The 23375-nt window shown below is 33.9% G+C and overlaps 1 protein-coding gene across 2 annotated transcripts in view; it reads left to right on the top strand.

Annotated features, from left to right (window-relative positions):
* RTTN (rotatin) overlaps positions 1–23375 on the top strand; it is a 79236-nt gene that overhangs the window by 28857 nt on the left and 27004 nt on the right. For both annotated transcript variants that reach the window (XM_063397366.1, XM_063397361.1), the window contains 15 exons: positions 257–345; positions 2394–2511; positions 2776–2872; positions 3556–3624; positions 3984–4172; positions 4866–5105; positions 6546–6690; positions 7452–7606; positions 8845–9064; positions 10706–10834; positions 12001–12108; positions 12732–12890; positions 14232–14303; positions 17684–17876; positions 21175–21257. In XM_063397366.1, the coding sequence (XP_063253436.1) occupies positions 257–345; positions 2394–2511; positions 2776–2872; positions 3556–3624; positions 3984–4172; positions 4866–5105; positions 6546–6690; positions 7452–7606; positions 8845–9064; positions 10706–10834; positions 12001–12108; positions 12732–12890; positions 14232–14303; positions 17684–17876; positions 21175–21257 (2066 nt within the window). The remainder of the gene's footprint in view (positions 1–256; positions 346–2393; positions 2512–2775; positions 2873–3555; positions 3625–3983; positions 4173–4865; positions 5106–6545; positions 6691–7451; positions 7607–8844; positions 9065–10705; positions 10835–12000; positions 12109–12731; positions 12891–14231; positions 14304–17683; positions 17877–21174; positions 21258–23375) is intronic.

Raw genomic sequence — 23375 nt, 5'->3', positions numbered from 1 at the left:
ATGTAAAGTTCTTGTGGAAATTTATGTCATGTATTTAAGAATCTTGTGTTCAAGAGCCTACTATAGTCAGATAAAGATACTTTGAGGAGGCTTGCCTTGCTAGAGATCTGTACTGCTGTTGATTGATCGGCAAGATTAGAAGCTTATTCTAGACAAGAAAGAGTTTGTAATCTTACACAATGTTGAATATTAATATTGTTTAATACTAAACTTGTGTGGAACCAGTCATTCTTACTATCTTTTGCTTTTCCTGCAGATACTAAAATGCATGATATTGTGAAAAAGTTGGGTGTGATAGAGAAGATATTGGCCTACCTTAATGAGTGTGTACATGTGGATGGCAAGGTAAAAGTATTGTTAGATGTTATTGCACAGCATGACAGCAGCAGAGTCTGCTTTTTTCTGCACCCACAACACCGGTCTTTGTGCCTTAATGCTGTACTGGATACAAATGTTTTATAACAATTCTAATTGCAATGTGTATTTTGTTCTAGTTTGGATAATGCTGAGTTTCTCTTAATGAGAGAAGGTTGGTTTGCCTACCTGTGAGAAGAGTTTGCCAGAGAAATGAGTATAGTGAGGTTCTGTAATGTACCAAAACTTCCCTGAAAGCTTTCTCAGTAGAGAACAAAAAATACTTTAATGACCTTAAAAGAAGTGTTATGCTCTGTATAATAGTCCCTAAACTTAAATTCTGAAGCAATTTATAATTAAAAATGAGGTGTAATTGTATGACATGTTATTTTAACTGTGTCAGATTGAATTTCAGGTATAAATATTTTTTTGACCGATAGAGGATCCACCAGGGAGGGTCTCTTATAGATTATGGAGCTTTCTGTTTTTGTAATACGGGGAATTTGAGGCTTGATTTTTTTTCTGGAATTCATTCTTTGAAATCATTTCATGCAAGCATATTTAGGCTAGAAGGTGCTCAGTGCAGTGGATAACATTTTTTTGGCTTTCTTGCATAGTATTGTTACTGCATTCCAGCTGTCCAAGCCTTGAGTTAATTTAAGAAACCAGAGAATTTTTATGTGGTAATTACTTTTTTCCCAAAAGTGTACAAGAGAAAAGAACTGCTTGATATTTACTGGAATTCCTTTTTTTTGTCAAACTAACGAAAATTACATTCTTCTTCAGTAATGACAATTTTCCCCCCCAGATTATCAGTATCTAAGATTATTTTATCTCTATAGCATTAAAGAATGTCTTGTCCAATTTATGATAGTTGTACAGAAGTACTTAAGTAAACTGTTCTAATACAGTCTAAGAAATTGAAATATTAGATTCCTCAGGTTTTTAAACGTGGGGTTTTTTTAATGCCAGTTTTATAGTGTCTTCTTTAGAGAGAAAGTAATGCAACTGTTGTGTTGGTTTGGGTTTTGAGTAGATATTGCTCAATAATACAGAAGGACAAGCATGAAGAATATATTGCCCTAAGCAGATCCTTCACTGTCAAGTAAGAGTCAAGGATGAACTTTAAAATAATATTTTTAGCCCTTTATAAAGTTTAGTTTAATCTTGGGAGGGCTCAGGCAAAAGCTCTCTAGGGCCTGTGACATTAGGACTCCATCCTGAGGGAATCTAGTCCAGATTCTCGGTTCTCCCCTTGAGTGACTTTTTTATGTTTCATCATAAAATCAGTAGCAAAGAAAACCGAACAGAAAATCTTACATGTTCTTAGAAAAATGGCTACTGAGAAAAGAAAATAAAAGAAGTAGTAGAAATAAAAATCAGCATCTAAATAAGGCTTTGTAAATAACTGTGCAAAAGATTCTTTCCATACTAAATAATTAGGGCTTTTGTTAATGTAGTACAAAACTAAAATGTATTTGTTGATGCTGTTTACAAATTTTAAAGGCAGAAACCCATAGGCAAAGTAAAGATACTGTAAAAGAAATACTCTCTTCTTAGGAATTGTGACTTCGGTTGTATTTTTGGCCATTCACTGATACTTTAACTTTTAGCAAACTGCTTTCTATGCTCATGATCTGATGGGCTGGGACCCGGAAAATTACTGTGATGTAACTATTTACATTTTTTAAAATTGAATAAACTTAGATGGTTGTAAATACTTGGATTTTTTAAAATCCTTCATCTTACATATGTCCTTAAAACTGTATACTTTGAAAGCAAATGTTATAATTCTGTTATGAATCCAGATACCAATAAAATTACCATCAGTTAATAATAAAATGAATAAACAAGTAAATAAATATTTTTTATGAATGTGCAGTTTCATCTGGCTGAAATGTGCTTGTCTAAGGAAGTTCTAGTCTTCTCTTTTAGAAATGATGGAATATATTGCTTAATAGTGTGACAGTCCATGTTATGTGCATCATAATAAATTATACTGATATTTATATTTATTTAATTTTTCTCTGTTCCTGCAGCTTATGGAATCCATAGTAGTACCATGTCTGGCACTCCTCCGGAAAATTGTGTTTGCTGACCCAGTTGTTCGCCTGTCCCTAGCACAGCAGCCTTCCTTGCTACTTGTGCTATTCAGAGGTGAGAATTGTATTTCCACAGTTATACTGCTGTCAAAAGATGGTTAGATGTTTAGCCAAATATCTTCTGAAGAACTTTGGATCACTTCATGATATCTGATATTTAAAAGATAAATCACTGTGTGCTTGTTTTCCCTTGCTGTGGTATGTGTTGAAGATGTTGGCAGGAAACTGGAAAGCAGTTGCTTTTAACTAGTGTCCTTCTATGTATTATTAGATATCAATTTTTTCCTAACACATTTTTAAATATCTTTATTTTATTCAGTTTCCCTGATACTCCAAAGTGATCGTGCTGTTTTAACTGAAACTGCAGTATTGCTTTGTCTTCTACTATTTGATGAAGTAGCAAGAACAGAAACATGGTATGAAAATCCACTTATTTAATAGCATATGCTCCAAACTTTTTCGATCCAAAATTTCATATTTGTAGTCCAGATTGTTTTGATAATTGGGTTACATGCTCTACATGGCATATTTTTCCACTATGAATACCTTAGTGTTAGTTTTAAGTTTATTTTTCAAGACCCTTTGATTGGTCTGTAGTCCATCTTTTCCATTAATAGAAAATACACAAATCAAACAGCTAGCTGTAGACATGATTTTTTAACTTAATTAGAATTCTTCTGTTTACTTTGACTTTTAAATGTAGTACTTGTCTAAAAGCAACAGAGTCCAGCTTATGATGTTTTATTATTTAAAAGATGCATATGCATGAAAAAAATAGTCTTTTAGAATTCACACACATGAAATACACTGAAAATACTTAAAATGTGTGGTTTTTCTCTAACAGAAAAAAAGAAACAAGTATGCAAGGTTTTTAATGTACAGTGTATCTGCAATAAGTATTCCATATGCATGTGATTTAAGAAATATTTTAATATTGCATAATCATGAAGACACATTCTTTGTTATATACAAATTATTCATCAAGGGGTTACTGAAGATCTAGCAAAATTCTATAGCCAAGTAATAAAGAGATAATGTGTGTAGCATTAGGAGAAAAACAAAACATATAGCATAGTAACTATGACTTAATCTCTTGCAGGGCTGATTGTATAGGCAGTAGTAATCCCGAGGTACCTGCCTTCAGTTTACCTGTTGCTGTTGTTAGAAGGTATGTGTGGGTGCTGCCTGGTTGGTTGGTTGGTTCATTGGTTTTGATTGTTTTACAGTTAGCTGCTGATTTCCATTTGCTGTCCTTCCTGAAGTATGGAAGTGACATAGAGAAGGGAAACCTTGATCAGAGCATTTTTATGATGATGAAATCAGCATTTTAAAAAGTTTTTTCTCCATGTCTTTGTTCTCTGTAAGAGTCTAAAAATTTTTTTTGCAAACTTACAAGCTGATTCTAATTTAATTTAATAGCATTTAATTTAAATTCTAATTTAATAGCATTTAATTTAAAAATGAGCAAACAAAAAACCTCTCACCAACCACCTTCAAAAATTATTGTTGTTATTTGTGTATTTTTAGGTATCATCTCCCAGTCAGGATCACTGCTCATCATGTAGTTAGCCCTAATACTGTTGTGGTGCCATTGTCTTCTGAGTGCTTGGCTATGAAACCCGTGTCAGATATGCTGAAGACAGCTTGGAATCTGTCATGGTACCATGGGATTGAAAACCTACTGCAGCTGCTAAATTATGAGAAGGAGGCAGAAACGTGAGCCATTTTATCTTTCATTTTAAATCCCAATATATCTCAACTGAATTAGTGTTTCATGAAGTTTAAATAGATTTTCCACTTCAAGCAGCAGTTCAAGCTGTTACTTGTTTGAGAATGCTGTCATTTAAATGTAAAGGATCACATGCCAAGAGGATGAAGGTATGTTGTCACAGTTAGTGTTTTACCTAAATTGCATTTGTACATGAAGTCTAGAGCTTGATCTAACTCTTATTGATGGTCAGGCTAATTCCAGACAATTTTAGCTGGGTTCTGTGGCTGTTTTTCTTTATAGTCATTGTGGTTTCTTAGGGAACTGACTCTTTTTTCCTACTATGTAGACCCCAGCTATAAAGTTGCCTGACTTTTTCCTTGGTTTTCTTGGAGGTTTAAATTTCAAATAAATATTCTTCTTAATGGTAATACTAAGACTTAGTATTTAGGTATCATTTTTCCAAAGAACTCAAAACACCTCATGATTTACATGTGGTGGTGTTGTTTTTGGTTTTGTTTTAGTTTTTTGTTTGGTTTGCTTTTTTTGAAGGGTTAGTGAAGAAACAATTGGCTAACAAAACTAGCATTCTAAGGCAATTTCTGTTTTATCTTCTCAATTAAGCCAGAAGATGAAGAACACTCTCTGAAACAGTTTGTAAATATAGTGACTGTTAATATTTTTTCTCTATGCCTTTTCAGATTTTTAGACTCTCTAAAACTTTCCTCAGAAGACATTCTTATTTTGAAAATAACTCATACAAATTATGGACTGCGGGATTGTCTTAGTTTGATCATTCAGGCAACATCCCACAGGGATGTTAGAACAGCTCTCACTAGGCTTAGCTTCTACGTCCTGAATGACAGACTTGCATTACAATGCAGTTCTGGGCCTTGTGGAACCACTTTGAAAAGCTTTGTTTGGCAGAAAGCAATGGACAGGTAAGCATATTGTCTACAAGAATCCTTTAAAGATTGTTATACTAAAATGGTAACATTTCTACTTTTCGTATTTTAAATGTAGGGAATTGATTGTCAATGCATCTCTGATTCTGATATATGTATACACATATATACACACACACATACATATCTATATATTATATATCTACATAACTATATCTGGGCTGACAGGAACCTTGGCAGTTCAACAAGGGTCCTGCACCTGGGAAGGAGCAAGCCCATGCCTCTGGGGTGAACCAACCTGGAAAGCAACTTTACAGAAAAGGACCAGGGGATCCTGGTGGGACACCAACGTGGAAATGAACCAGCAGTTTGTCCTTGCAGTAGAAAAGGCAGATGTTATCCTGGGCTGCTTTAGGAGGAGTGTTGGCAGCAAGTTGATCCTTCCCTTCTGTTCAGCACTGGTCTGGAGCTCTGAGTCCAGTGTTGGACTTGCTAGTGTAAGAGAGAATCATATGGAGCACACATACTGGAGAGAATCCAGTGAAGCACCACAAAGATGATGAAAGACTGGAATATCTTTCCTTTGAGTAAAGGACAAGAGAGCTGGGACTGATAAATGTGAAGGAAAGAAGGCTCAGAGTGAGGATCTTATCAGTGTATATGAGTACCAGAAGAGAAGCTGGGGCCAGGCTCTTTCCAGGGGTGTCCAGTGACAGAAGCAATGGCCACAAACTGAAACACGAGAGGATCCCTGTGAACGTCCAGAAACACTTTGTACTGTGAAGATGACCACGCGCAGACACAGGCTGTCCAGAGAGACCGTAGCATCTCTGTTCTTGGAGCTACTCAAGTGCTCCATAGTGCTCAAGTGCTCCATTCCTTGTCTTACAAAGGATGTAGATACAGTCTACATGCACTTGCATTTTCCCATTTGCAAAAACAGTCTAAGCATTTAGGAAAAAAAGGTAGTAGACCTAATTTCAAGTGTTCCTTCATAAGCAGAGAGGCAAGACCAGGTAACACCTGCAAGTCTCTTCCAATCTCAAAGATTATGTGGTCTTGCCATTTACACACAAAACCATCAAATATTTAAAATTCTGTATTTAAAATAAGGACTGTTTGAAATGCATAGGTAAGCTTTGCTATTATTATCAAATACTAGAATTTAATAAAGTGTTAACTTTATTTCCTGTCTGTGACCCCGCTTAGATTTCTCTACGTATTAGTAAAGAGAATTTAATGTTTACCATATGCAAATAAATTTAAGTATGCATAACTATTTTGCATAACAATAATACTTACAGCATATTAGATGTATAAGTTAGTACAATGCCATATTTGCTATATGTGAATGTGTAATATGCATATTTACTCCATATAATTTAAAATTTGCAGATGACTCCAGGCCTATTAGCCTGAGATTTTGAATGCTCTTTTAAAGTGATACAAGTATGAAAGCTTTTATTTGTATTGCAGGTTTCTGCAAGTGCTTCCAGCTTCTGTGGAGGATGAAAAGCTTTTGGTAGATGTCCTAAGATTTTTAAACAAATTGCTTAGAGAGCAGAAATCAAATCTGGAGTCAAACCATCTGAAGTGGTTCTTGAAATCATTGCTTAAAAATGTAAGAATGGGGTGGTTGTATATACTTACATGGCTTGACTGACCTCATAACTCTTCTTGCACACACTTTTGCTTATCTGCAGAGCTGCATGAGGGCGTGCTTAGCTACAAATGTATAATGTATGTAACATGCAAAAGCATTCCTTGTCTTACAAAGGATGTAAATACAGTCTACATGCACTTGCATTTTCCCATTTGCAAAAACAGTCTAAGCATTTAGGAAAAAAAGCTAGTAGACCTAATTTCAATTACTTATAGACTACAGGTACTTCAATTTATATTGCTACCTGGGAAGCCTATAAATTTTTTGAAGCGTGGCCCATTCAATACATTAATATAAAGCCTTAAAGTCGTTTGATACAAAGTCTTTCAAGCAGCTGAGATGTCCAAAATGCAACTTGAACTAATTTTGTTACTATGTGTTTTCTGGATTTTTGTGATCTATTTTTTATTGGAGGTTATTGCTGCATTACTTTGAGATTTTTTTCATATTTCAAAATACACTGTCTTCTTAATGCCAGGATGTTTTAAAGGCCTAAAAGAACAGTAGATTCTTTTATGGCATTCACTAGATTAGAGATTCAGGTTAGTGGTAATTATAGGAATTTTTCACTGTGCTTTTTGCAGTTCTTAGTTATTTAATCATGAAATTTCTGATTTGTAATGTGTGTGATTTGCAACAGAAAAATGGCTTTAATGAAAGTACTAAAAGAAGATTTAAACAATGCATTATGTGACTGTATTTTTATTCTTCTCTTTTAGCAGCCAAAATCCCTTCTGGGCCTTCTGGTGCGACCAGAATCCCAAGTGCAGGATGAAATGGATGAAACACAGGCTGCTGTCAGGCAACGACTGGATAAAGAACTCATTCGTCTTTTTAACATGTTGTTAGTTTGTTCCATGTCAGTGACTGACAGGTACAGTGCAAATGTCATTCTGACTGGGCATCATAACACCTCGTGTGCTGAATTTTGGTCACAATTTGAATATCGTTACATCATGGCTCAGTTGCTGTGAACTGTGAAAATTGAATATACACTCTTCTAATGAAAATCAACATTAGATACTCCTGTTCACAGTAAAATTAGGAAATTAACCAGGAAACTTGAAAGAGAATGTGCTAGTGGTCACTTAGCAAATGGTTAGTTAAATTGATTGTGTGTAGAAGATGGGCTATTTCTTTTTCACTTCTGCAAATTTGCATAAACAAATGGTAACTTCATTGATTTTGTAGCATGTATTTATAGCAAAGTAAAACATTGAAATATTTGAAATAGCAATAAATGTTTATTTTCATTTAACTCCTTTTTAGCCTATTTGGGACAGCTACTTTTAGCATAAAGCTCCAACCTTTCTCTGTCAATTGAGCAAACACAGAAATTAATTTTCATTATTTTTTCTTCAAGTTTCTCATAAAACCTTTCCCACCCTAAATCTCTCCATCCAACTGTATCTTAAGAACTGCTAAAATTGCAGTTTAAGATAATATTTGATTATTTAGTGTCACAATATAACTTTGTGAAAATATTTTCAAAATGTTACCTTTTTCATTATTTCTACTTGGTTATTTTCTAAAAATTTTGATAGCGGGAAAAGGTGCATATTATAGAAATCCCTGCTAGTTATGTATCTCACACTCCTGTATTTTTTATCTACTTAATTCTAGATTGATTGTTTTTTGCAGGAAATAATTTTAACCTTGTCTCTTGAATCAGAAGAAACATAAGTGTAGCAGGCCATGCATTTAAGAGTTGGGCCTGATAATCCTTGTTGTTCCTTCCAATACTCTAGATCCTGTGTGATTGTGGAACTACTGAGCTTTGCAGCTTTTCTTGTTGTGTCATCCATTGTCCTCAGTCTCTTGCACTTTATTTAACATGCTCCTTAATAATGAGTTAAATCTCATTTGTCTTTTTTTAGTTAAGCAACTTTGTTGTAACCAGATGCAATATTGTGTTTTCAGAACCTGGGTGAAGCTAGAAATGTTAAATTTAATTTCATGTTACTCTTTGCATAATGCATAATTAAATAATTGAGTTGCTGAGCCTCACAGACTAACAGTAAGAAGAATGAGGCATTGGCCTTTTCTGAAATGATTCTTTGTAGCAGCTTCATATTGATGGTTCATCTTTTTTGTTTTTTACAATTAAACCAGAGAGGGCTTGGAACTTGCTGGCTTGTTCAGAACAGAGCTGGCTCTGAAGTTGCTTCAGTGCTTAAGAGTGACAGATGCACCACATTTTTATGGACTTCCTTCACTGGAGAGAACATTACAAGGAATGGTTCATGTCACTGCACTTCCAGGCTGGAGTACATATTCTGCTGCAGTTGAACCTGTCACAATTTGTAAGAAGTACTTAACAGGTCTTCTTGAGGTAAATAGCTTATGTTTTTACTTACTTTTGGTTTGAATCCTGGTAAAGAACTGTGTTACTAATGACACTGTGCTTTTTACAGTGTTCTTTTAGTGAATGTCATCACTAGCAGTAGGTGTGGGAAAGGTGCTTTTTCCTGCTAAGGAAATAGGAATGATACCGAGACTAGATTGAGTGATGTGTGTCCGTAGTTGTGAAAATTGGTTACATTGCATGCACTTTCATCATTGGTTTAAGAGGTAATACCAAGTGACTGTAGTTTTGAACAAGATAAAAAAATATGTGATCTTTTTAGTAAATAAATCTAAGAGGAAAAATTTGAGATAACTTCCCCCAGGCAAAATCCACCTATTAAAGGTGGTCTGGGAGAAGATTCACTTGTTAGGTTGGTTGTTAACACAGAGAAAGCAGAAAAGAGGTAATTTAAGATGCTCCAGTTGTTGGAAAGAAAAAATTTCATTCTAATTTTAAGTGTTTTTATTTGTTTGCCAAGTCCATGGGTGTGGTAGACAGCCAGCTTTTGCTCCTAAAATTATATCTTTTGAAAACCCTAGTCTTCTTAAAGGGAAAAGCATAGTTTTATTCTTTGTTTAACACATATTTAGTAATGTACATTTAGAAGTTTTTAGTTTCAAATACCAATATATCTGATTAAAAAAAAGATACAGTGTTTTAGGGGTCTTAACTTGCCAAGATTTCATGAGCAGAAAAAAATAAATGTCTTAGACCTGTTTGATTAGATGAGCTCTGTGACTTGGAAGTCTAGATTAAAAATAGCACCAAGGTTATAGATGTTGTCATATAAAAGAAAGATTATTACTGGAAAAATAAGAATAAATATTTTGGTATGAAATCAACTTCTGATACATAAGTTCTTGTTCACAATAATTAGGTAATTTTATTTGGCCTAAATATGAAAGTAAATGTAGGTTTCTTTTGGAGAGGAATGGAGAAAGTGGGTATAAAAGAACTTCTTCTGTAGGCTGTGACCCTGAAAGAAAGATCAACAGCAAAAATGCAGAGGTTCAAATCACTATGTTTTGTGGAGAAAAGTAAATCTGGATGTGTATCTTCTAAGGTTATTATTTTTTAAGAAGTATTTTGGGGCATGTTTTGTTAAAAGCAGCATGCCTTTTAATATGCATGGTTACGTACTTGGTCAGACAGTTTGTTATGATCCAGTGACCTTTATTTCTGTTTATTAGTATTTGGTATAGAAAGCTGATAAATTTATTCAAATCACAATAAAATATATTAGTGACACTTCCTCTTGAACACTGAATTTTGAAAAGAAATTTTATTCTTAATTCCAGACATAATAAAAGAAACCCTAGGTACAATAAATGACTTCCAGGTCCATGACAAGACACTTTCACGTTTCTGTTCAACTTAGAGCTTGCTATTGAGTTTGACTGTATTCTTCATTTGAATAAAAAAATAAAAACCAGAGATGTTCAGAAGTTTAAATATATAGGAAACAATCATGTGACCAAATGACTCAGAAATAAAGAAATTCTTAAAATTCAGCTAGAAATCTATCACCTTTGCATGAGTTTAAATTATGATTTAGTTTGTAAGACAGTTTGTACTCTCTGTGCTGTTTTCAGTAAAGCTGTTATGAACTTGTACCCCTGCTTTTAGGTCATCTCCTCGTTTTATGTTGAGTGGGGAGGAAATGCCATGTCCTTCATGGGAAAAGGTGTAACAAAAAGCACAGTCCTTTGCTTGCTGCACTTGTCTCACGAAATGAAGGCTCAAGCCAAGGATGCGGTGAGTGCATTCCAGTTGTCCTCATCTAGTCACTGCTGAGGGCTGTGCAGAGAGATTTTAACTGCTTAAGTTCAGTGACAGCTTTTTGTCATGGTTTAGGAACAGTACTCTCCAACTCAGCAGTCCTGCTAAAACCACACCACTGCTTACTCTTCCTTCCCCTCCAATTGGAAGCACAGAAGGCAAAAAAACCCCACACTGATCTCACTTGGTCTGTAATCTTAGATAAATGTACAAGATAGAATTTGGATTTTCTATAGGATAAATAAATTTAAGAATTTATAACATCATTATTTCTTCAGCCTTACAGACAACAGGCTTTCTAATCTATGGTTAAGCATATGTGTAGGGCTTTCACAGTTTTGTGTATATATATATAGAATATGTACATACATGGAAAAAGGATTGCCAGATAAAAGGAGCTATCATTACATAGTAGCAAAATTAATATTGTGCTTTGTGTTCATGTATGTGTTTGAGAGCAAGATTTCTTCAGTTTAGTAAAAAAAGCCTTTATCATGAAGCAAATTCAACAATTAAGTATTATTTTAGAGAATTAAAATCCAGTCTTACTAATATCTGTCATAGCCACAACTGAAAACCTTTTATTATGATCAAGCACGCATGTAACTAGAAATTGCAGTATACCTGCTTCTCCAAGTACCAGGTATCTCTTTCTTCAATTCTCCACTCATTTTTCAAGATATTAGGTACTGGAAGGGTTTGTTAAAATTGGAGGGGACAGAGTTTTAAGTTCACTGCAGGGAGACAGCAGACTCCAAAGACTTAGATCATAAATGTGTGGGTAGAGTGGACTCAAATTGATTTTTTTAGTATCATTATTGTACAGTAATATGTATAATAGCATAATGATAAGTTTTATTTTCTTGTGTTTCTGAGTCATAATCTGTGTTTGACAGTGTTACTGTTTAGACTGTACTAACAATTTTTAGTTTCAAAGACATTTTAAAACCCTGTTGTATGTTGTTTAAAATCATGTGATTTAGTGTCAAATCCTTATGGAAAGAGAAATACAAAATTATCCTTGCTTTGTACAATTAGTGTTATACAAAAGTGTTGTAGTTGGTAGCTCACTGTTAATACACTGACATGGATTTAAAGACTTATTCTATAATTTCTTAATTTGATTTCTGTTTGCGTATCAGGACTGGATATCTCTTTGGTCTTTGCCATATGATAATAATGAAGAACAAGTTCTGTCTCATCTAGGTCTGGCGTGGCTGGTTCCTTTATGGGTAGATAGAGATCCTGAGGTTTGTTATATAACTTCATCTCTTATTTTGACCCTTAAAAGTTTGAAAATTTTTGATTCATTAATATATTTAATAGTAGAATTGCTGTTTCCAGTTATTTGAAATGTTACTGACTATATCCTAAATAGAAGCAATAATACAGTAAGGGAGGGTGTTTGCATTTAAACATCATCTAAGAAATTCTTCCTTATATCTTCTGTCTTCTAAGCTTTCACTAGTCACTCACTATCATGATTCATAGGCAGTTTTCCTTGTCATTGCTGTAACTTATCTGCAAAGCAGAAACATTTACATGAACTAAAAACTCAGAGCAAATGTATTTAATGTGAATCTGTTAAATTATATGAGTTTGCCAAATGGACCTATTTTCAAGTGGTAAAATATGAAGAATATTAAATACTATCTTGCTTATTTTTGAATACTTAAAAATAATGTTGTTTTTTCACTTAGTTGTGATTATGAGTAGAGAGCGAGAGAAATATAGGAAAAGACTTACTTTTGGTTACTTTTGAAATGATTCCCTTAAGCTCCAGATTCAGTTGATACAACTTAATAATAATAAAAAAACCCTATTGCTAATTACTGTAAGAAATACCACTTTTTGTTGTGCTTGTGTGTACTAGGTCAGATTTACAGCACTTGGAATAGGATCAGCTCTTACATCTCTTGAAATAGGATGTATTGCTTTAGCAGAAAGCTGCCAGAATATTTCAGGAGGCCTGTGGGGAACGGTGATAAACATCCTTCTGGATCAATCTGAATGTAGCATGGTACGCAGGGAGGTATGTTTCTTGTGTCCTTCTGCTGCTGTAAATTGACAAGTTCTTTTTGATTATGGAGAAAATAATTGTATTTTTGATTGTATATATTATCTGACACTGCACGACACTTGCTGCTTTGTAAATTAAACACTACCTGATTATTATAAATGTTTGGCTGCTTATTTAGGAATTGCATAAGAAGGAATAAATACAGATTACTTATTTCAAAACAGAAATTATATAAACAATACAAGTGAATTCATAAAATCTTCTAAGGCTTACTCAGTTAGATAAGTAGGTTGCTAAAGCATAATTAATTAGCCTGATTTTAATTGTTGCTTTGTAATATTTATGAATGCTTTGGTACCAGCTCATCACCTGATCTGCAGTAAATATCTTTTCATTGCAGACATGAAGTAATCTAATTTGTCTAGGCACTAAGGTTTACTGGTGAGAACTGAAAGTCTGTACTATGGTAGAGCAACATAGTGTGTACTATGAATTTAAGCACTGTACACTTTATTGCAATTTTTTACAGCTCTAGTTGTAGAGTTTTCCTTCTGTTCCAATCAGTAAGAAATAAAAACTCTGACATTAGATGACTTGGTTTTTTCTCAGCTCTACTGCTTACTTAATTTTATTTTACAAAGTAATATTTGAAATGATATCTCAAAATGCCTTTGATAATGTGTCCTTCATTATTTTATTTAACTCCAAATTATTTCTTGATTATAGTCTCTTAAGATTCGTGTCATTGACAAAAGATTGACAAAATAGAAAAAAAAGGAATTTCAATCCATGTACAGAAATGTGAAGTATGTGTAATATAAATTAGAAAAACAAACATGCCATGTATTTATAAAAGAAAATATTTGAAACATATCTCTGTCCAATGTGTTCACCAATCATTTTATAATAATTAAAAAACCCCCAAAAGTAAGGACAATAGAGTAAGTAGTCAGAAACAGTTATTGGGTTTTTCTGTTCAGGAATTTTTCCCCTAGTACTTCCTGTGCTTGTAAAGCTTATTCTGTAGGATTGACTATACTGAAACAGTGATGAAAGTACTTTATCAACAAATAAATTTGTTCCCTTGTGATTTCTATCCTGTCTTTTCCTTGTCTTTTTTTATACCTGCCTCCTCTTGTGCCATGCTCTAATGATATCTCTTGTAAGTGAAGTTTGAGGGTTTTGAAGTTATATCCTTCTAATTATTTTTTCCCAACATGAACATGAGAATTCTGTGTATTTCAGCATATATCTAAAGCAGTGGAATAATATGTAGACTGTACTATCTAATGTGGTGTGGATTTTTGAACTGTGATGGCTAGAAGGCAATATTGATGTTTTCATTTCTTTCAGGCTGCTTTTATTCTGCAAAACCTACTTGTGATTCCAATCCCTACTGAAGACATGAAAGATTGTATTTGGCAAGTGAGTGACTATTACATTTGATGACAAAAATTACAGTGTCGCAGAGAGAGGTCATTTGATGTGAAAAGTTGTGTCAGAATGCCTATAAAATATAACCTTAAAAAATTACGTCTAATGTTGTGTTTTGAAAAGAGAATTAAATGAATAGACAAACTTCTCTCAAACTTCCAGCAAGCTCAGTAAAACAACCAAATTTAGATTATATATATGCTTGTATTTCATGAATGTAGTGTCTTTAGGTTCCTGGGAAACTTGCTTACTTATGTGGTATGTCATTAATGTTTTAGGATAGAAATCGATCATTTATTTTACTCACACTTGGAATGCTGGTAAACATGATTTGAAAAGCATGAGGAAGAGGAAATCCTGTGAATATGATGTTTATAAAATGTTTTGAAAGAAAAACGAAGCATTTTGTCACTTAGGTCAATTTAAATGCTTCTTGAAGACAACCACTTGCTCAAAGCAAGCTGAGCTGGTTGCTCAGACTAAGTTGCTCAGGGCTATTTCCAGTTGGATTTATAGTTTCTCCAAGAATGGAGACTCCACAATCTCTCAGGGCAACTTGTTGTAATGTTTGACTATGTTCAGATAGAAAGTTTTTTCTTAAGTTTTAATAGAATTTCATGTATTTTAGTTTTTGCTCAATGCCTTTTCTTCTGTCACTGGATATCAGTGAGTCTGTCTCCCTTTACCTTCTCTCATCAGATATTTATCAAACTGATAAGATCTCCTGGAGACTTCCAGTTCTGCTTTTGAGTCAGTCAGCTTATTTTACTCTCAGCAACTCTGAACTCTGCTTCATCAGGATATTTGGATCTTAGCTAGCAAATTTTAAAATTTTTGTGACCTTGATATCTGTTTTTAATGTCTGTATTGCTCCTACCAGTGTGTGAGATTGTACCTATATGGGAACAGTGTTTTTGAAGAAAATTGGAGATGCAGCAATATAATTTTTAATCTGTTCCTTTCTGTACAAGATCAAGTTAGTGCTGATAGGCATTCCAGCTGTTTTACTAGCATAAGTATCCATGATTCAGCTGCACCCAAAATCAATTCTGCTATTTCTTGCAGAACTGAATTTTACAGAATGTCTCATCTTTTCTTTACATGTGATCATAAAGGAAGATGTGAAAGCAGTTTTACAAATCTGGCCCTTGTTTCTGTCTTACTACTTCTAATTAATAATATAAATAGTAATTGTTTAAATTCATAATAGTAGGGGGATTACAAAAGGACATCCATTGTATCTTGTCAATATAGACTATATTGATAGTTCCTTTTTAGTCTTTTTAAAAAAATTTCAATGACTGTGGTGAAGTGACAAAAATTGAATGCAGTTGCACAGTTCTGGATGAATTCCAGTGCAATTAAAAGAAGCTTTGAATCAACATGATTCTTACTAAGAACTGCAATTTAATGAAAATTGCTCATCGCTTAATAAGTGTTCATGCTGAAAGATATTATCAAACAACACTTTATGGTCACTGGTAAATTAAAACTGTTTAAAATAAAAGCAACAATTAAAACTGTGAGATAACATCAGGATCAAGTTTTATGTTTCAGAGTAACATTTTTCCCTTGCACTGAATAAGGTGACTTGTCTGTTTCCTTTGATGCCAGGAAGAAAAGGAGGGCTATTAAGTGGATCTTGGTGAATAGTAGGAATATTGTGCCATAGCCAAATTAGAACATGACCATTTTATCCGTTAGGCAAATAGGACTGGAAAAGGAAATACAAATAGAGTTTGTAGGCCATCTTCATGATAATGTTTCTAGTGTTACTGTTGTCTAGTTGGTCTGCTTTATAATATTTCCTTTTGCTATTTCACTTAAAAAATTTCCTACACCACTCTTTAGTCATGAGTAAAGTCAACTTGTGTAAAGTACTCTAAGAGTGCAGCAGACTGGGTTGTATAAAGATTGCTGATGTCAGAGCACTGTGTCAATGGAATTGATGAGGAACTCATCAAGACTCCCTATTGTACTCCCTAAAGTATCTGGCATGACTTTTAAAACTAGCAAAGACAATCCTGGGTAGTAAAATGTGGACTAAATTTATCAGTAATCTCCTAAGTTTGCACTGGCCATAGTTGATATGGTCTAAGTCTATTGCTTACAATGTATGAGTAGAGTTTTATAATAAATTGTAAATAGTTCACTTGAAATCTTACCTTCTGCCTCAAACTGTTCATCATATCTCATTCTCCACTAGTTGGTGTAAAAGGCAAATACTGAAAATAGTATTAGAGAAACCACAAAGAATGAGAGTAACCATCTAAAATTTTGATGATATCTTGTAATACAAATTAGTTTTACTGCTCCTACTGTGTCTGGTTTTGGGTTTGGTTTTGTTTTGTTTTATTGGGAAATAAACTTGTATTCAGTGTAAATGAAGGGGTTGGGAGAGAACCTCTTAGGGGTAGAGTTTTCAAATTACTTATTTTCCTTTGATCCTGCTCTGCTCTCTCCTGACTGCCAAAGCAAGTTTCTAATTAACACTGAAAGTTTTTCTTTCCATAATTTTAACTAGTTTATTTTTGAGCTCCTGCAGGATGCTCTCTAAAACTGCCTTTCTGAATGTAATTGGTTTGAGTTTTTCTGAGTTCTCTGCTTCTTTGCACTTCCAATTTTTATGGTCAATCTAAACCAGATTATGTGTAGCTTAATAAGACTTCTTGGTTTTTTGTGTTAGCATAGGAAAAACACTGAAGAAACATTTAACGAAGAGAGTCAACTTAAACTGTTTATTTGAAATATGACTAGAATCCATTATCTTAAGGTATAAATCCACTGCTCTAGGAAGTTTTCCCTGATGTCAGTATTTAAAAAGAAATAATTGAAAACCATACTTTAAAGAGAAGATTTTTTCGTTCATGTCTTGTTTTCTAAAGAAATCGTTTCTCCTAGAAGATTGATATAGCTAGATGTAGTATAATTACAGTATACTTCAGAGCAGGATGACTTACTCATGATGTTTAGTCTTATCTAAGTGTGCTTTTTGCCTAAGGAAAACTTTTTCATTGCTTGATATCTCTAAATAGAACTAAATGAGACATTAAAATTCTAAAGTCTACTGATACATTTACTGTCTTGAAGCCACTCCATGTACAGCTTTTCATGAGTTTCTACTTAACTGTTAGCACACTTCTCAGGAGATAAACAGCTGTTTGATTTTGCTGAGTCATGACAGCTTTTGTAAAATATTGTGATTTAGCGTAACATTAAAATCGGCATTTCATTTTTGGAATTTATTAGTTGTAGCCTGTGTACACAGACATACACAGCATTAGCCTTAGTTGGGGTGGGTTTTTCTGACGGTTTATTCTATGTAAAACATTTCTTATAAGTAATAATGTCTGTGAATTTCATGTCTTCAGGGTCCTTGTGTACATGATGAAGAATCTGGCGTCTCTCAGACAGGAATACCTGCTCTTAAAGCCCTTTTGTATCACTGCCAGTTCTATGAACGTGTCAATCAGATGGTGAAACACTGTTACCTGGGATGTTACATGTTTGGTTTGAATTCTTACAAGGAAGACAAACTCAACACAGAAAAAGATGGTATAGCTGGTAAGTGATGTTGAGGTCATCTGTTATTTGAAACCTAGTTAAATAAATTGTAGTTTTGAGTAACTTACCTCCAATAATTCCTAATAAAAAGGGAACAGAAAATATATAAGCCCTGCACTTAAATATATTGTGAAGTCCAAATATTGCTGTGAGGATATAAGTAGATAAGTCACTAGCTTAAAATAGCTCAGAGAAAGTTCTGAGCTGTTATTTACATCTTCAAAAAGTTGAAAATAGAAAAGTTAATTGGTTTCGCTATAAATTTTCTTGCAAAATATTGGGGATAAAATACTTTTAATGTTTTCTACTTTGACATCCAGTCAACTGTCATACAAGGAAAGTTTGGGAAAAAGAATTACATGAACTATTTTTAAGATTCCTGTTTCTTGATGTGTTCAACCTCAAGGTTACATGAGTAAGAATGGACTCTAATAATCTGAATTAAGCTGCATTCTAAGACATTTGGATATAATTTAATTCATAGACTGATGAAATGTAATATTCAGATTGGATTTTTTTATCTTTAACCTGTATAACCCCCTAGAATATCTCAGCTATTCTAACTTCTATATTGATTAATCATTTATTGAACAATATTTCCAAGACATACTATGATGCGTTGTAGGAACCCACTTTCTTGCCCAAATATATCCGATGATCATAAGTTTAGAAACCTAGGAGATTTTTTAGAGATCAATTAGTAAAAGCTTTCATGGGGCAGAAAATTAATGAGGTTTTTCTTTTCTTACCTTATCTGTGGGCCGAAGCTTCCATTTTTCCATTTTTAAGGCTGCTGATTTAAATAGTTTTTTCTAAGTCTGTGTCATGGATGGAGAAAGCACTTCAAAGTTGTTTAGAGGAGCTCTCCCACTGAGTCACAAGGTGCAGGAAGGACCCCCTTGCTCTCTAAATGCCTTCTCAGGGAGGAGCCTGGCTTCAGCTGGATTCAATCCTAGACCCAGAGTTTCTCAGTGGCTTGAATCTAAGGAACTATAGAGATGTGTTTGAACCTTTGTCTAACTTTATCCTTTGGGATTAAGGATGGCAAACCAGATATATTTATATAAAAATGAATTACTTATTGTGATAAATGACTAGACAAAAAGACCATAAACGGAATTATTTACTACACGGTACACAAGCTAAAGCTTCTAGTGTAGTATAGTGTACTATATCAAAGCAATTATATTAAAGCACCTATATTAAAGCTGGTAAAAAAGAAGCAATTGTTAAGTAAAGATTGATGTTATTCACCCACACCAATGACATAGGGCAAATCTCTTTCGCTCAGCCTGGAGTGACCTTGAGGGGTTTCCCCACCCCAGGGAGGACTCTCCACACACGCTCTGTTGCAGTGCATCCCCACACTTTAAGAGGTGTTGCCATGTTAGGGAAGAGTTGGAGACTCACCTCTGAACTTTTAAGGAAGAAGAACCAGAAACTTCTATCCTCTTCTCACCATAATTGACCTGGTGCCAGGACAGAGGCACCCATTGGATCCTTGAGCTGTTCCTCAAGAAATGTAGCTGTTTTCTATTGGGCAGCATGCCAAAAACCCTAGATCCTTCCTAGATCGTTGAATACTTAATCGAGATCATGAGATTCTTGGGGCTTTTTGGGATGTCTTAGCAGCTGCAAGGGACCTCCCTGCACTGTGCACGGCTTTTACTCTTTCATTTTATATAGTTTATTATTTTTAGTTTAATTAAAAGCTTTTTGCTTTTTCAGAACACCTCTGATCATGACATCTCGTGAATTTTTCTTAAGCCATTTCTGAGAGGCTGCTGGCAGCCTTCAGAGCTTGATACACCTTCATGGGGCTAATAATGTGCTGGCCTCACACAGCCACATATCAACACTCTAAGGGGTATTCTAGAAAAACTTGCTGTTTGAAAGTGGGACTGGACTTCCAGAGTTCAAAGTGATTGACTGTCTGTCATATGTCTCAGGCCAGCTGGGCCTTAGGGTTTTTAGATAAGAAGAGGCAGGTATGATAAAGTACAAATGTTTAATTTTCGGGGTTGATGAGTCAGGCTGGTTTAGTATAATTCAACACCAAAAGCAGCCTGACACTCCCTCTCAGTTCACCACCTATAATTTTATAAAATAAAGTACTGTTTGAGTTGTTTTGCACATTCCAGGCTGAGTGTCCTGCTGGATTCTGCATTTGTTAAACCTGTTCCAGAGGCATAAATAGTAGAGGAATGTTACTTCCTCAGCCAAGTTACGGCTTTGACAGACCCAAGGAGAAGAAGCATTCTTGGTCAACTCACTGAGAGAAATACCTCACCAGTTAAAAAAATTCTAGCCATAAAAATCCTCAAATTCTTCAATATCTGCTTTTTTTTTTTAATCTATAAGTGTAATTTTTCAATCCAACACATTTTAATTCTCCCATGGACCTCTTATTTGTGCCTTTTAGTAGTTCTGTTAGCTGATGCAGTATTGTATCTAGGAGTAACTCAGATGTAGAATGGTACAATTTTTAAGTGAGCAATTGAGATATATTTTCAGTCATTGCAAAGCAAAGCCAGAAAATACAGTATTTTAGAAATAAGAAACATTTTTTTTTCTTTAAATAGGGGAGAACAATTGTAGTTGTTGTAGTTTTCTTACATTTTTCAGGAATGTAGAAAACTTCTGCAATATTATGTTAAAAATATAATAGTTCGGCTTGTAATTAGTGAGGATACATATAAGACATGTATTTTTGTTGGGTTTGCACTCAGAAACTGTTTAGTCTAGCTTTATTCTTCATTATTTTCTTTTCTAAATATATGACAGCTACAAAAGTATTACTGACAAATATGTGCTATAAAATTTTTGGCACTTTTTATTCTGAAACAGATTTACAAACTAATTCTGCCTTCGTTATATTTATGAATATGGATCCTCTTGAAACTACTCCTAAAATGAAAATTTGAAACTTTTTGAAAACAAGGACATCTGTTTATTATGTGTGTTCTTTGGGATCCTACTTCAATACTTTTGTACTCTTGCATTTGAATGAAAACTAAATCTGAACTATCAGAAATTACTAAAGGCTGTACAACCGCACCTTGAGCAAAGTGTAGCTTTCTCTAGACTACTTTATGTTGCACTGAATTATTTCTATTTCTGTTTATTCAGGGAATTTGATATGTAAGATTTCATAAGTACAATGTGTGAAAACTTGTGTTCTGAGATCTTCAGGATAGCTGTGGTTGGCTACTTTTTCACTGAAACAAGCCTTTAAAAAGCTTGTTATTCTCTCTGCTGATCTTACAGTAATTTGTTTCTTATTTTTGTTGCCCTACAGATTTTGATGATTCTCTCAATCTTTGGAAGGCTCCACCTAGTCAGAGCAAATCTTCACATTCTCACTCAACATCTGAAACTATGGTAACTTGTAGAGTAATCTATTCATTTTAAATATAAAATTGTTTGTGAACTGCTTTCAAGATAATTAGCACTCTTAAAATTGTTAAAAGAACTCCAGCAAAACACAAAACCTGAAATCAATCAGAAATTAGCTGTGAAATTAAGTTGAAATTTACTCCAATGTGGCTTTAATATGCTGAAAAAACCTTTTTGTGATTCTTAACCTGAGCAAAAATAAATAAGGTAGCTTGCCTTGACTAGCTAAATGCATAAGACAATACTGAATTCTGTAGCTTCTATAGCAAGACATATGCTCTAGAGTTTACTCTGTAATTGGCTTTATTGACAAAATGCAGTTGTCTCCATTTCTGGTTGTCACTTCTGTTGCTTTTATCCAAATTGTCCATTCAGAGTGAAGCTGTATTTACCCAACACAGCTACAGAACTGGATCAATCAAAGCCACAGAAATGCATTGGGTATTCTGTGCCATAATAAACTCTGGATTCTGAAAATGCTTTTGTAGAATTTAAAAGTGGCACAAGTGTTTGCAGGATGCAAAACAGACATGGAAAACAGGAAGCAGGTGGCTGCTTGAAAATTTTGTTTCTGGCTAGGATGTTTACAGCAATGAAAAGCTGTACACATGTGCTGTTTTTCAAGATGGCAAATGCACAGGAGGAGAAATTGAAAGACATTCTTGCAGTTCCAGAGTAGATTTGTAGTATCAGTTCAGGCTGTGCAAGAAGCTTTTATAACATTCATTAGTTACCTGATAGAAATAATGTATTTTTCAAAGACTGCAGTATAGAGCCAAGAAAACTGTCATGGTGCATTAAATTCCATTTTTTAGTTTCATATTCAAAATTTTTTCATTTATGAATGACCATCTAATCTGTTACTGAAGCCAGAGTATCACTGTTGAGAAGTTTCTTTTCTCTTAAACAAATGTGTGTGTTGATATGACAAAGGCTGATAAATCATAAGAGCCTATTTTTTTAATTGACTAAAATTTCTATGTTCAATTTTGCTGTGGAACATGGTAAAAATAAAAACAGAAAAACCAGTGTTGAAATTCTGTCTCAAAGTATTACACAAGTATAATTTCCTTGCTCTTTTGATTCTCTGTTATAAATTTATTGCTGTCTGGTACTGATAATGTTATCTTGCATGTTTTAAATGACTGGAAAATGTGCACTTTAGTTGCTATCAGTGCAACTGAATCAGTGCACTGATTTCTCATTTTCAGACATTTTTATTAATTTGATTTTCATTGATGAAGAACAACAACCCCCAGCCCCTTAGGGTTATTTTAAACACAAATATTCAAATTTGAAGATTAAAATAAATGAAACTGCATGTAAATCAGGAAGTACATGCAATCATGATTGCTCCTTAAAAAACATTTACATATGAATCTCAGATTTTTCAAAAGCATTTGTTCCCAGATCACTTTTTACTTAATAAATTGCCACTTACTTAGAGGAATGAAAGTTGAACAAATTTCATCTTGTTTTGTTCAGGTTACTTGAAGACAAAATTAAGCTGCAGCACTTCTTATCAGGGCTGGATGTCTAATCTACTTAAAATTGTGCTTGAATTTTTATGAAGAATTGGACAAGTTCATTAAATTAAATTTCTTCAGCTTCAGTAGTTAAGAAAAAATAAAAAAGGAACAAATAATTCGGAATCTACTAGATCCAATTAATATATCATATTTATATATGTAAAATGGCATCATAGTTTAAAACAAAGACTTAGCTCTACTATTCCATTCAACAGATAAATAACTAATCATTAATAGTGTTTTGAAAGCACAAACCTTTTCCCCTGACACATACAAAGATGTCATACTAAGATGTTGATTGTCTTTTCTGGAAGTTAGTTTGATTTCCCTTTATATTTCATGGACATTTTAGCAGCTATTTTTTTTTTATTAACTAAGTTTTTACCTTTAAAAAAATGCCAGTGGTGACATGACATGTTGAAAATTTCCAAGCTGCAAGATGTAGAGGTCTGAGAAAAAGATGAATGAGTGTAACTTTAATGGAGGCTGATTACAAACTGTTTCAGAGGGCAGTTACCTGAAGTGTCTATCTAGTGAACTTAGGAAATACTTCTGAAAATTCAGACTTGTCCTG

This window comes from Prinia subflava, chromosome 1 (genome assembly GCF_021018805.1).
Source record: "Prinia subflava isolate CZ2003 ecotype Zambia chromosome 1, Cam_Psub_1.2, whole genome shotgun sequence".
In the NCBI taxonomy this organism is placed as follows: Eukaryota; Metazoa; Chordata; class Aves; order Passeriformes; family Cisticolidae; genus Prinia; species Prinia subflava.
The sequence above is the reverse complement of the archived record's forward strand: the minus strand, read 5'-3'. Positions and strand labels throughout refer to the sequence as shown.